Raw genomic sequence first — 12,644 nt, 5'->3', positions numbered from 1 at the left:
GAGAGAGAGAGAGTGTGTGTGTGTGTGTGTGTGTGTGTGTAGGTGTATGTATGGGTGGGGGCTCCTTTTGGTAACTTCTCCCCCTCTGCTTCTGAGTTCTGTGTCACATTTATTTATTTTAACAAATTAAAGTTAGCTTCTTTTGTTTTGAGAAATCTTTGATATAAAGGGGATATCATTGGGGAGATGTGTCCAGTGGGTGTCGTATATTAGAGAACCGCAAGGGCACAGGAAAAGGCTTTTTCCTCTGGAAAGTGTTGATTGAAAGTCTGGATTGGGAAGTGCTGGGGCTTCTCCCCGGGGCCCAGGGTTCGTGGTGGCTGTCCGTGGGGCGGATTGCACCCAGATCGCAGGATGATTAACAAGACACTGAGAACAGGCCGAGAGGGTGGCGCTGTGCCCAGGGTTAAAAGTGCCCTTGGCTGGGTGGGCTTTATATTGGACATGATGACCCTGCCCAGAAAGGCCCCTCGCCCTGGAATGGGCCATCCACGATTTCCATCCCAGGGTTCTCTCTATCCCCGGGTCAGCCTCTCTAGGAGTCCTAGTCGACTTCAGCTCAGTCCCCATCGCTTCCCATCCAGGTGGTCCCAGAATGCCAGGATTCTAAAGACCGTGCTTCTCCCAGTGTCCTTGTCCTGTGACTTTCTCTAAACATCAAACTGTGTAGTGGTGGTAGTAGTAGACGTTGTAGTAGTAGTAGTAGTAGTCATAGTAGTTGTTACAGCAGCAGCAGCATTTTGGTTGATTGTCTGGTGACCCCAATCGCTGTAAACCTCGCCTCTGGTGCCAGTTTTCATGTTCACAGCTTTTAAATAAATGCCTCCTGGCCCTCGGTTGTCTGGGTGACATCTTATTTTATACTTACTAAATTGGAAAGCTTTTCTGCCTGGAGGGAAGCTGCATGGTGGGCTTGGGTTATGGGTGTCCAGCCTCCCACCGGGATCTCTCCAGGTGTCAGGGCTGGTGGGGCTGGGCGGTCAGCCAGCTCAGGTGGGCTGGCCTCTCCTTCCTGCCCCACCTCTCACTGGGCCCTCTCAATAAACTTTCCCCTCAGTCTCTCATGTGTCTGACTACTCCGTTGCTCCTGTCTCCTTGCCTTTCACTGCCTCTCCAGAGCTAATTGAACATGGTCCTCATTTGACAGGTGAAGATTTTAATTCAGACCTCTTGGGCTGAGATCTGAGTGTCCATATTTTGCCTGGGAGGCCAGGAAGAGTCTCAGCTTAGATTAAAGAGTACCTAAGTCAGGGATGAGAACTAGGCCGGTGATTTCATTGGCACAGGGAGCTCCCAGGTGAGGAAACTCCTCCACCAGTTCAGGTCAGTTCCATCTCTACAACTTAAGAGTCTTTGAGGATTGTCTAGAGCTTAGGCAGCTGACCTGGGAGCCAGGATCGCCTAGGTTCAAGCCCTGCCTCCAACACATACTCTCTGTGTGACTTCAGACAATCTCTTGGTGTTTCAGGGGTGGGCTTAAGATTAAAAGAAGAAAAAAAACAAACTATCTGGTGCCTCTGGAAGAATTTTGTAGCCAGAAGTGAAACTTGAATCTCTTGGCTAAAGGAAGACTCTTCCATTGGTTGATGTCCTCAGTGATGCTCTAAAGCAAAGACAACTTGGTTTGACTGATGCCTGTCCTACTGGAGAAGGGGAGAGGGCCCCTCAGAAGGTCCCCCTATCAAGCTGATGCCGGGAATAGCCAGGGCCCTAGGTGTGAGCTACAGTGTGTCCAGGAGTGTGAGGTGGCTCAGCTGTCGAGGGTGCCCAGCTGAGCGTTCCTGGAGGCATGCTCCTGCAGGGCCTGGGCATGTGGATGCAGAGGAGGTGCTCACAGGCAGCTTTCCTCCCATAACTTAGAGACAGGTGTAGGGTAGTCAGAGATGCAGGATTTGATGCCCAAGCGGAACTGTTTGAAGGTTGGAATCCAGCTTTCTGGGCACATCACTCATCTCCCTCTGAGCCCTGGAAGCCTTATCCGTGATTGGGAATAATGGTGACCCTGCCGTGTGGCTTTGGGGTCAGGGCCTGACCTCTGACACATCGGGGCTTGGGTGGGCAAGGCTGGAAAACTCTTAAGTCACTGAGAAGGTGCCAGCCTGCATTGGTAGGAGTTCCTAATAGCAATGAAATCACAGGCCAAGTCCCTATGCCTGATGAAGGAGGATAAACATCCTTTTTAAAGTTTATATTCCCTATCCTGTCTATGCAGCTTACCACCCAGGCTTACTGTGAGGAAGGTAGGTACTTTCTTAATTTGAACATGCACACACAGAGTCTAGATGCAGAGTGAGACGTAACTAGACAGACAACTCAATGGAAAGAGGCCTGGGTTCAAATTTTGCCTCTGATGCTACTTACCTGTCTGACCCTGGATTGTCATCTAACCCAGGCCTCAGTTCCCTCATCTCTCAAATGAGGGGTTTCAATAAGGCCGCCTCTGAAGGTCCCTCCCAGCTCAACATCTGTGATTTTCAGGGAGTCAAGGCCTTGGCTTCATACCCTGCCTCAGATACTCATTAGCTCTGGTCACTTGGGTCAAGGCCTCTGAGGTCCTGTGTCTGTGCGTATGTGCATCTACATAAGCTTAGATCAGTACTTATCTTTTCTCACAGGACATCTATGCTTATATTTACATAGAAACCACATTCCTCGCAAGCACACACTCCCTCACCCACAGCGGCTTCTGGAGCTTGTTGAGGCTGCTTGGCAATGGTTAATAGAAGGCCTGAGTTCAAGTCTTGTCTCTGGTCAGATGTGTGACCCTGAGCAAATCGCTCACCTCTTAGAGCCCCCGGGTCATTCCCTAGGGCCCATCTGCTCAGTAGTACACAAGTTCCTGTTTGAGTTAGTTCAGGGAGTCTCCCCAAAGCTAACAGAAATCACAGGCCCCAGGAGTGGAGCTGCTGCCAATTATAGGGAGTGATGGGAAGCATTTGGAGGAGGGGGAGGGGAATGGCATGTGAGAAATAGGACCCCAAGCAGGCCAGGCCCCTGCTTCTGGCTGTCTGGATCATTGAGCCTGGGAAAGCCTCTCCAAGTAGCTAGTTCAGGGAGGCCAAGCTATTAGGCACCTGGAGATGTGTTAGCGGGCCTGGTCCACCCTACCTGGGGACATATCCATACCTGCCTGCCAGCCCCAGTGACAGTGTATGCCTATGTGTGACTACCCCAGGGACAGGAAAAGCTGCTGATTCCAATGCTGATCACATACACATACACACCTAGTGCCCACTCCCAGCCTGCCTGAGGTCTTCTAAGGTCTCTCATAAGCGAGCTTTCTCTTGGATCCAGGGATGAGGGTCTGCAAACCCAGTGGCTGGACGGAGTCACAGGCTCTGAAGCGGCACTGCCACGCTTTAGGTTATCTACTAGGTTGGCTTTTTGAGGGACATAACCCATGACCTTCCTTTAGAAGAGCAGCTCCGGGGGCAGAAACCGTGTCCTTAGAAGGGGCTAATGGAATGCTGAAGCTCACACCTGGGGACTGATCTGTGGCTTCCATACAGGCTGCACCTCCCCCCGTCTCCCAGTTTTCCCCAAAATGGACCATGCCTTTAAACAGGAAGACGGGAAGTCCTCTCTGTTGACCCACTGCTCAAGGTCTAGAAAGCCAACAGGCTGCTCCTCTTACCCTGCTGATAGCGAACACTGTCCTTTTTAAACACTTAATTTGGTGCGAATGGAAACCATAGCACTGCCAAGGCCAGCCAAAGCCTTCCAGCTGCGCCCCATTCAGCAGCCTTGCCAGCCAAACAAACGTCCAGCCTAGGAATTAGTCCACCAGCCTCAATTGTCCCCTGGGACCAGAGGTAAGGTTTGACCTTCCCCAGATCTCCCTCTCCTTCCCCCTCGCCCACCCCAAGTTGGCAGACTAATCTATTAATTCCCTCTGGTCACTCTCTCTCTTTCACCCCCCACATAATCGATTGCTTTAATCAGAAGCATGGTTAAAATTCTGGCTTGTGGACCTTCCAGTCTGGTTGTCGTTTGTCTTGTTCTTGAGTTAAAGAGACACTGTCACCTTTTGTCCATTGGTTGACTCATTTACATATATTTCTATCTCTGTGTATTCAGTTAAAAAATCATTTGAAAACCATTGCCCTGAGCCTGGAGTTTGGTATATGATGTCGATGTCCAGCTGTGTCCATTCCAAAGTTTTGCTTCCCCCCCCTGCCCTTTCCTTCCTTTATCGTTGTGCTGGCCCTGGGGCCCAAAGCAGGAGAAGGCTTTCTCCCCAGCTTCCTGCGCATCCCTCCCCCTTGGTGAGGCAGCAAAAATGTACAAGTGTTTTTTTTTTTCTTTTTCAAATCATGTAATTAGGGTTGCCCAACAAGGTGTTGTGTTAGTCTGGGACCCCAAAGCCTGATCCTAACCCCTTTCCCATTGCCTGCCTGCAAACCCTGGTCCCTGCTGGACCACCAAGGGAGGAGCTGGGCATGAGCCTGGGTTTGGGGGATTTCCCAAGTCCTAGGAATCTCATGGGGGAAGAGGCCGGGTGAGTGGACAGAGTGGGAATCAGCAAGGGTGACAGTGTCCCTTTAAAGTCGAGACCCTTGCATTTGTAGTGAAATTAGTCTGCCTGAGTGCTCATGGGAATTTCTGAGGGATTGGGGTATTGGTCCCCCACCCAAAAAAAGGGTAGAGATAAGCTTGGGGGGGTGAGGGGTGGGTCACGCTGGCACCTCCCAGCCGCCCGCTCCTAATGATGTGAATGTGGTCAGATTGTTCCCTTGCTTTCACTAACCTCACACCTCCCCCCTGCTCTGGGCTCCTCCTGGCCTGGGGGCCTGGCTCCCATTGGGAGGGATGGTCTGCATCTGCCTCTTGGGGCCTCCTAGGCCCACTGTCTTCTCCCTCCCCCGCCATGTCATCTATGTTGTTCACAGGTATCTCTCGGGAGACTCCAGCTCCTTCTTCCCCAGCAGCAGTGGACTGGCCTTCCCATACCCTTCGGTGTCACCGACTCTGTTCGTCCCAGCCCCACCCACCTTATTCCAGCTCACCAACCAGCAACTGTTCAGGTCTCCACGACGGACGTCCTCTTCCTCCCTGCCGGGACGACTCAACAGAGCCCTTTCTCTGGGGACCATCCCCTCCCTGACCCGAGCAGGTGAGAAGTGGTGTGGCATGTGGATGAGTGAGATACTCAGGAGGGAGGGGGGAAAGGAAAGAGCCCTGAGCCTGCAGTCAGCCGCGCCCCTTGTAGAGCCTCTCCTGGGCCAGTGGCCTGTGGCTCGCAGAGGCTTTTCCCAGGGCTTAGCCACCCTTCCATCCTCTTTGCAGTTACCTGGAAACAGGAATTTAAGAATTGGAAGCACCTCAGAGGTCACTGAATGTGACCTTCACGTTGTATAGAGGAGATAGTCTGGGTTGGTTTTGTGGCTTGCCTTGGGTCATAGATGTAAGTGGCAAAGCAAGGATTTGAACCCAGCTCCTCCGACTTCAAATCCAGCGTTCTTTTCCCCTGTACCATGATGCTCCTATGACCTTCGCTGGTCAGACCGTAAGGAAGGCTTCAGCCTGGCCGATGCTGAAACCAATTCTAGGCATATCCTGTGCTCTGAGGCCTCATTTGGCTCTGACATGCCCTGTTCTTGGGGTTCTCGAAGCTCTGATGCTCCCTATCCTAAGGCCCCTCCCAGCTCTGACATCCTGTATTTTAAGGTTCCCCCCCCGCCCCCCCCCCCTTGTATGATCCTCTCCATTACATTGAATCTCTCTTGAGCTATCCGTCCTCCTCCACAACTTTTCAAGACCAGGAAACAGGATTGCAGCAGAATGACTGCTGGGATTTTTTTAGATGGTACTGAGGGAGGGAAGAACAGGGATCTGAGGGCATAGCAGTTTGCTTCCTTTTTTTCCTTTAAAATAAAGTATCTTTAATTATCCTTTACAGGATAAAAGGCAGGGTCTTAACTTCAGAAGGGGAGTGATTCCTGCCCCTAATCTTTCCTTAGAAGATAAATGACAGGCTTGAGGAACAGGCCTTTGTCTGTAAGGATGGAGAGGGAGTTGGATGGGTCCCTCCCCTGCCCTGCGGCAGGTTTGGGTGTCTCCTTCACAGCCTCATCCCCTGCTTTTCCTCCCTTTGAAGAGAGACAACACTGAAATCCCCTTTCTGGTTTTCACAAGCCCTCAGTAAGGGCCTTAGCGGGTGCAGGGGGATCTGGAAGAGAGGCCTTTTTCCAATGCTTCCTCCAGGAGACCCAGTTAAGCTAGTCCTGTTCTGGGTCAGGGCCTTTGACCCTGGGCCTCTCTACAGGGCCCTGATGGAGCATTTCAAGGTTAGCTTTGCTCCTTTTTTCCTCTGACATCAAGATGGCAGGATGCAGGGCCCAGGGCGCTGGACTTGGAGTCAGGAGGACCCACATCAGACATGGCCTAGTGGTGGAGCCTCACTTTCTGCAGCCGTAAGAATGTGTATCATAATAGCTCCCACTCACAGTGTTCTTGTGAGGATTAGATGAGATAATGGAGGCAGAGAAAGCATTTTGCTACAGTCTTACATTGGGACACAAAGAGGAAAAAACATAAGCTTTAAGCTCCTTGAGGGCAGGAACAGTTTTGTTTTTGTATCTTAATTACTGAGCACAGTGCACAGTAAGTGCTTAGTAAGTGCTGGTGCATGCTCTGAAAGGCCTCCCTTGCCCACTGGACTGGGGCCACTTCACTTTGTGCCTTGGCTCCTGTAACAGGCCTAGGGACCCCTTCTCAAAATCATGCTTTTAAATGCATAAAGTATGTTGGACTACAACCTATATTGAAATGCAGTTATCAAAATGTTTGTTTTATTTTTTAAATCGTGGATCTCGGGTTAAGAATCTCAGCTTCAGAGTCTTGGTCCTTTTACTTTTACAAGGACCCCTGAGGTGTCTGTCCATGGTGCTGGAGGGAAGCATTGGGGTACCTGTCCATGGTGCTGGAGGGCAGGGCAGTGCAGAGGTGTCTGTCCACGGTGCTGGAGGATAGTGCTGAGGTGACTGTCCATGGTGCAGTAATTTGTCCATGGGAGTGCATGTTGAGCATAGACAAGATTGGGGTTCAGGAGAGATGAAAGGTGGCCTGCTGACAACAGGCTGCACACTGGAGCATATAGACATAAAAATCAAAATATTCCCTACTCTTAAGGAACTCTCATTCTATTGGGGAAAACAATATGCACAAAGTAATTGGGAGACAAAAGGTGCCAATAACTAAAAAGAATCCAGAAGGCTTCATGTAAGAGAGGGCACTTTACCTGAGCCCAGAAAGGGATTCTTAGAGGTAGAAGTGAGGAAGGAGAGCCTGTGCAAAGACATGGAGACAAGAATTGGAATGTCCTGTTGGTACAGGAGACCAGTGTAGCTGGAAGCACTCTTTAAAGTATTATTTATTTATTTTTGGGATTCATTTTTAAAAATCTTTGAGCTCCAAATTCTCTTGCATCCATTCCCCACCCATTGAGAAGGCAAATGATATATTAATTATGCACATGAACTCATGCAAAACATAGTCATCTTACCAGAAAAAAGGCAAGAAAAATAAAGCGGGAAAAAAAAAGTATGTTTCATTCTCACTCAGAGTTCATCGGATCTCTCTATGCAGATTGATGGCATTTTTCCTCATGGGTCCTTTGGAATTGTCTTGAATCATTGTGTTGATCATAGTAGTTAAGTTTCACAGTTCATCGTCATTACAATATTGCTTTTCCTGTATAGAATGTTCTCCTGGTTCTGCTCACTTCGCTTAGCATCAGTTCATATAAGTCTTCCCAGATTTTTCTGCAGTCTGCCTGCCCATCATTTCTTATCGTATAATAGTATTCCATCACAATCACATACCATAGTTTGGTTAGCTATTCTCCGATTATCGAAGGGTATCTCCTCAATTTCTAATTCGTTTGCCTGGAAGTTTGAGTACATGAGAGAGTAATGGACAATTTGACTGGAAGCACAGCAATCTATGAACATGAATCAAACAAGGCATAAAGGCTTCATTGCAAAGTATTCAGCAAAAGAGGAGGCCGGTGTGGGCAGAAAAGGCTCGGGGGTGGGTCTTGAGCCGTGCTTTGAAGGATGGGTGCTCTCTAGCTCAAAGGAGAGAACATGCATGTGTTCTAGAGTGAGATGGGGAACGGGGGCGCTCTGCTGGAGGTGGCTGTCCTCATAACGTTCTCTATTTCTCTTTCCTCTCCAGATTCAGGATATCTTTTCAGTGGGAGCCGCCCACCATCTCAGGGATCTCAGTCCAAGGAGGCGCCTGTGTCAGGCAAGGAGAAACACCAGATCTGGGGACTGGAGTGGGATCAGAGGATCACAGACTTGAGCCACAAGGGAGTTCAAGGCCATCTAGTCCAGCCCCCTTACTTTACACATGAGGAAACTGAGGGCCAGAGAAATTAAGGAATTTGTCTAAGGTCCCACAGGTGGCAGAGCCAGGACTGGAACACAGCTTCTTTAACTTCACATCCAGTCCTCCTCTCACTGTGCCCTCTAGAGGAAAGGGAGGGAAGGGGAGGGGAGGGGAGAGAGTTGAGGGAAAAGGGAAGATTTGAAAAGTAGGTTTTTCTGAGGATTAGTATTAATAAGTCACATTTTTATAATACTTTAGTGTCTGCAAAGTGTCTCACAATGAGCCAGGCATTTAATTCTGTTATTTCATGTTCCCAGGCTTTGGGGGATGATCTCATTTCACAGCTAGGGAAACTGAGGCACAGTGAGTCACTTATGAAACAGCAGCAGGACTAGATCAAGAATGTCAAATCCTAAAGTTTATTGAATAGTGAAAACTCTCAGTGTCACAGCTTTGTTCCCACAAATACCATCTTGATCCCTCTGAAGTAGGAATGTGCTGAAGACCCTGCTGAGCCTGGGTGCTCATTTAGATTTATGAAGAAACGGAAATCCCAGCAAGTGTATTCCCTGGCCCTTCCTTTCTGGTAGCCACAAAGCTGTAGGGGAAGGGAGAGGAGAGGGGGATGCTTCCTGGCTTATCTCCTACAGTTATGCCTGAGGCTGGAGGAGAGAGAGACCCAGGTCAGAGGAAGAGCATTGGAAGTGGAAGAGCTTCCAGAATTCATCGACTAGAACAGTGAAAATTGAGGAAGGAATGAGAATTCATTAAGCATTTATTATGTACCATGAAGAAAAAGGATGGAAAATAGGGAGTAGTATTGCTTCATAAAGCAAAGAGAAGCAGGGAAAGGTAGAACTAATTTAAGCTTTCATCTTGAGGCTGTTTAAAGGTAAAAATGGAAGGACAACAAATGGGAAAAGAACGGGAGAGGTCCGCAAAGATCGTTTTTAAAAACAGCGAACTTTTTACCACTAGGACAGTAGAGGCACCACGCTTGGATTCTTGGCGATGAGCTAAAAGTGGCAGTAATGAGAACAAAGATAGGGAAAGCAGCTGAATTGGACCAAGCGCACACACAGGAGATCAGGGCTAGAGGGCAGGATGGGTATGAAGACCCAACTTGATGCGCATTTATACTGGACGTTTCCAGATATGCGTGATGGTGGTCAAGTTCTATAAGGTGTCCAACTGCGTGTCATAATCTGGGCAACAGATATTCTTCATCAACTTGATCTTTCCTGTGTGGATGGTCAGGCCACGCTCTTTTTAGTGATTATTGACATCTTCCTGGAAGTTCTGCAGTGTCCTGGGGTAACATGATGAGTACATACGTCTTATGCCTTGCCTGAGGATCTTGAATATCTTGACAGAGAGAGACATCTTGTTGAAGGAGAACCTCTAATATCATGTTTTGCTCTGCCAAGCCAAATGCATTTTCAAATAGGCACGATAAGATCTCATATTTTATATGTCTTTCAGTAAATTGTGTGATGGTAAAGATGATTGGTCTGTTACGGAGTGTCTCTTGTGGTGGCCCACTTTCTCTGGCTTTCTTTAGGTCCTGGCTAAAATCCCACCTTCTAATTGCACATGTATAACCTATATCTGATTGTTTACCATCTCAGGGAGCGGGGAGGAAAGGGAGGGAAGTAGGGAGGGATAGACTTTGGAACTCAAAACTTTAAATAAAAATGTTTTAAAACATCTTAAAAATTGAAAAACTCTTTTTAACAACCCCAAATTTCTTCCAAAACAGAGATCCATCTTTATCTCTACCTTCAATTCAGTAATCCAATTTAACAGACTTTTATTAAGCACTTATTTATCTTTTTCATTTTTACCTTGACCTTAACACATCGAATAAAACGGGCACTTCCATATACATAGTAGAAGAGGATCGTATATGATTCTGTAAATCTCCTATGTATATCTTGCTTTTCTTTTAAAATATATAATAAATTCAACATAACAATAGCTAGCATTTTCATAGCACTTTAAGGTTTGCAAAGTGCTTTACAGATAGCCCATTTTATCCTCAAAATAACCTGGCAGGTGGGTGCTATTATTATCCCCATCCTGTGGGAACTTTATGAGGAAACTAAGGTAAGCAGACGTTAAATGACTTACCAAGATCACACTAGTGCCTGAGGCCAGATTTGAACTCGGGTCTTCATGACTGCGTTTAATACGTTGTATCATCAAGATGTAACTTTCAAAGCTCCTCTGCTTGTCTGATTCTTTCTGGCCAGCCTTCCGTACTTCTCTGCATTTGTTTTTAAACCAAATGATTTAATGATATCTCTCTTCTCTTCTTCCCCCCTTCTTCCTCTTGTACCTAGCCTTCTTCTCCCTTCCAACCCATCCCAGAGTCCACGTAACAAAGATGCCTCTTTGTAACCAAGACACATTAGCTGTGAAGAAAAACGTATATTCTTTTGCCCCTGAAATCCATCCACTCTGTCAGGAGGTGGGGTAGCGTGCTTTATTTTAGTGCTCTGGGACCTATCTTTTTCATACTAAAATTCTACCACTGTTGCTTTGTGGCAACAAGAAACACAACCGTCTCCAAAGAATGGAAAATGAGCATCACAAAGAGAGTAACGGAGGCACAGCTGTGAGCGTGAGTGGGCTCTGTGACCCAGCATCAGGAAGGAAGCCAGAGAACAGGAAGAAGGCCCATGCTCAGGGAAATGAAGGATGGGAAGGCCTGGGGAGAGGCCGAGGGGTGGTAGGTGGGCAACCCGGGTGAGAAGGGTTAATTAAGTGCTCTGGATATGCTGGGCATGGTACTTGGTGAATGGTGAAGGGGTAGATGAGGCCTGTGTTGAATAGACTGCAATCTTATCATTGGATTGGACTCCTAAGTTCATGAGATGGAGGATCCATTTGCATATATGAATCAGAAAAAAAAGTTTTAACGGTGAGAGCTGTCCAGCAGTGGAATAGGCCCTTGGGAGTAATGGGTTGCCCCTCAGAACAGCAGCTTGATGAACGACTTGTCAAATGCGTTGTGTGAGGCTGGTCTGGATGGCCACTGAGGTCCTTCCCAACCCTGGTATTCTGTGATTCTAGGTTACCAGGATTCCCTGCTTGCTTCTCCTTATATCCACAATGCTGGCAGGAAAACCTCTCTTCTCCCTTGGATGTCAGTTTCCAGCCGTGCTTTTATTTGTCCCAGCTAATAAAGGCCCAGTTTTTCTCTCTCATGACCAGCCCCTTCCTTGTTTCTTCTCCAGATTACTTCACTCTGCTGTCTGGGAGCGGTGTGCCATCCCCTCTCCCTTCCCCAGCTCCCTCCGTGGCAGAGTCTGTGGGCTCTAGCTCCGGTTCCCTTCGCCTCCGCCGGCCACTCATCAGCCCAGCCCGCCTCAACTTGAAGGGGCAGAAGCTTCTGCTTTTCCCATCCCCCGGGGAGACCCCCCACACCCCCAGCAGCTCCGATGAGCCCAGCCCTGCTGATGGCAGTCTGCTCAGCCCAGAGTTCTCTCGATTTCCTAGCAAGAGGCAACCTGCACAGGGTCTCCAGACCATGCGTGGTAAGTCCTTTCCCCATCAGACTGGAAGAGGTGAGAGAAGCCTTGGGCCCGGGCCCCTTTAAAGCTTGACAAGTTACGTACGGAACAACAGGTTTGGCCCATCTTTGGGTAAGAGACCCATGGGAAGCTGGGGGGCTAGTGGTGGCATTGGTTTTGAGGTGAGGTGATGATTCCCATGGTCCCTGGCTTGGAGGAAGGGCCTTGATAGCAGGAAGAACTAATGAGCTGGCTTGGGGAGTAATGAGCTCCCTGTCACTGAAAGCCCTCAAGCCAAGGCTGGATGACCTCAGTGTGTGGAGGAGGAGATTCCTGTTGAGCTGTTGGTCAAACCAGATTGTCTGCAGGGGATCCTTTGAGCTTGTCAAGCCCATGCAATTTAATTCAACAAGACTTTCATAAAACCCCTCTGGCAGCCACTGACACATGATAAATGGAGACAAAACTGAGACGGCCTGGCCTCATGGAGCGTACGTTCTCCTGGATGATTTTGTAATGGTGCCCACTTAATGAACATAGAGTAGCAGGCCTTCCCGGCTCCAGATTTGCAGCGAGCGCCTTGGGTCCTGGGCGGCCCTCCAGAGTCTGATTCCCTTCAGGTTATCTTGTGAGGATGTTGTTTCCTGTCCCAACGTGGTCTGATTCCATTTTCTTTTCCTTCTATGATTTTCAGTGGCCTGCAGGGTCCTCCCTCCTCTGCTCCCTGTGGTGGCCGCGTGGTCACTCTAAAGCTGCTGCTCACCACCCCAGATGCAGCTGCCTTGCAGTGATCCT

General features: G+C 48.6%; 1 protein-coding gene across 1 annotated transcript in view; it reads left to right on the top strand.

Moving 5' to 3' along the window:
* TMEM201 (transmembrane protein 201) overlaps positions 1-12,644 on the top strand; it is a 56,909-nt gene that overhangs the window by 33,223 nt on the left and 11,042 nt on the right. The window contains exons 7-9 of the mRNA XM_036743095.1: positions 4,890-5,113; positions 8,179-8,250; positions 11,574-11,873. Of these exons, the coding sequence (XP_036598990.1) occupies positions 4,890-5,113; positions 8,179-8,250; positions 11,574-11,873 (596 nt within the window). The remainder of the gene's footprint in view (positions 1-4,889; positions 5,114-8,178; positions 8,251-11,573; positions 11,874-12,644) is intronic.

This window comes from Trichosurus vulpecula, chromosome 2 (assembly GCF_011100635.1).
Source record: "Trichosurus vulpecula isolate mTriVul1 chromosome 2, mTriVul1.pri, whole genome shotgun sequence".
Classification (NCBI taxonomy): Eukaryota; Metazoa; Chordata; class Mammalia; order Diprotodontia; family Phalangeridae; genus Trichosurus; species Trichosurus vulpecula.
The sequence above is the reverse complement of the archived record's forward strand: the minus strand, read 5'-3'. Positions and strand labels throughout refer to the sequence as shown.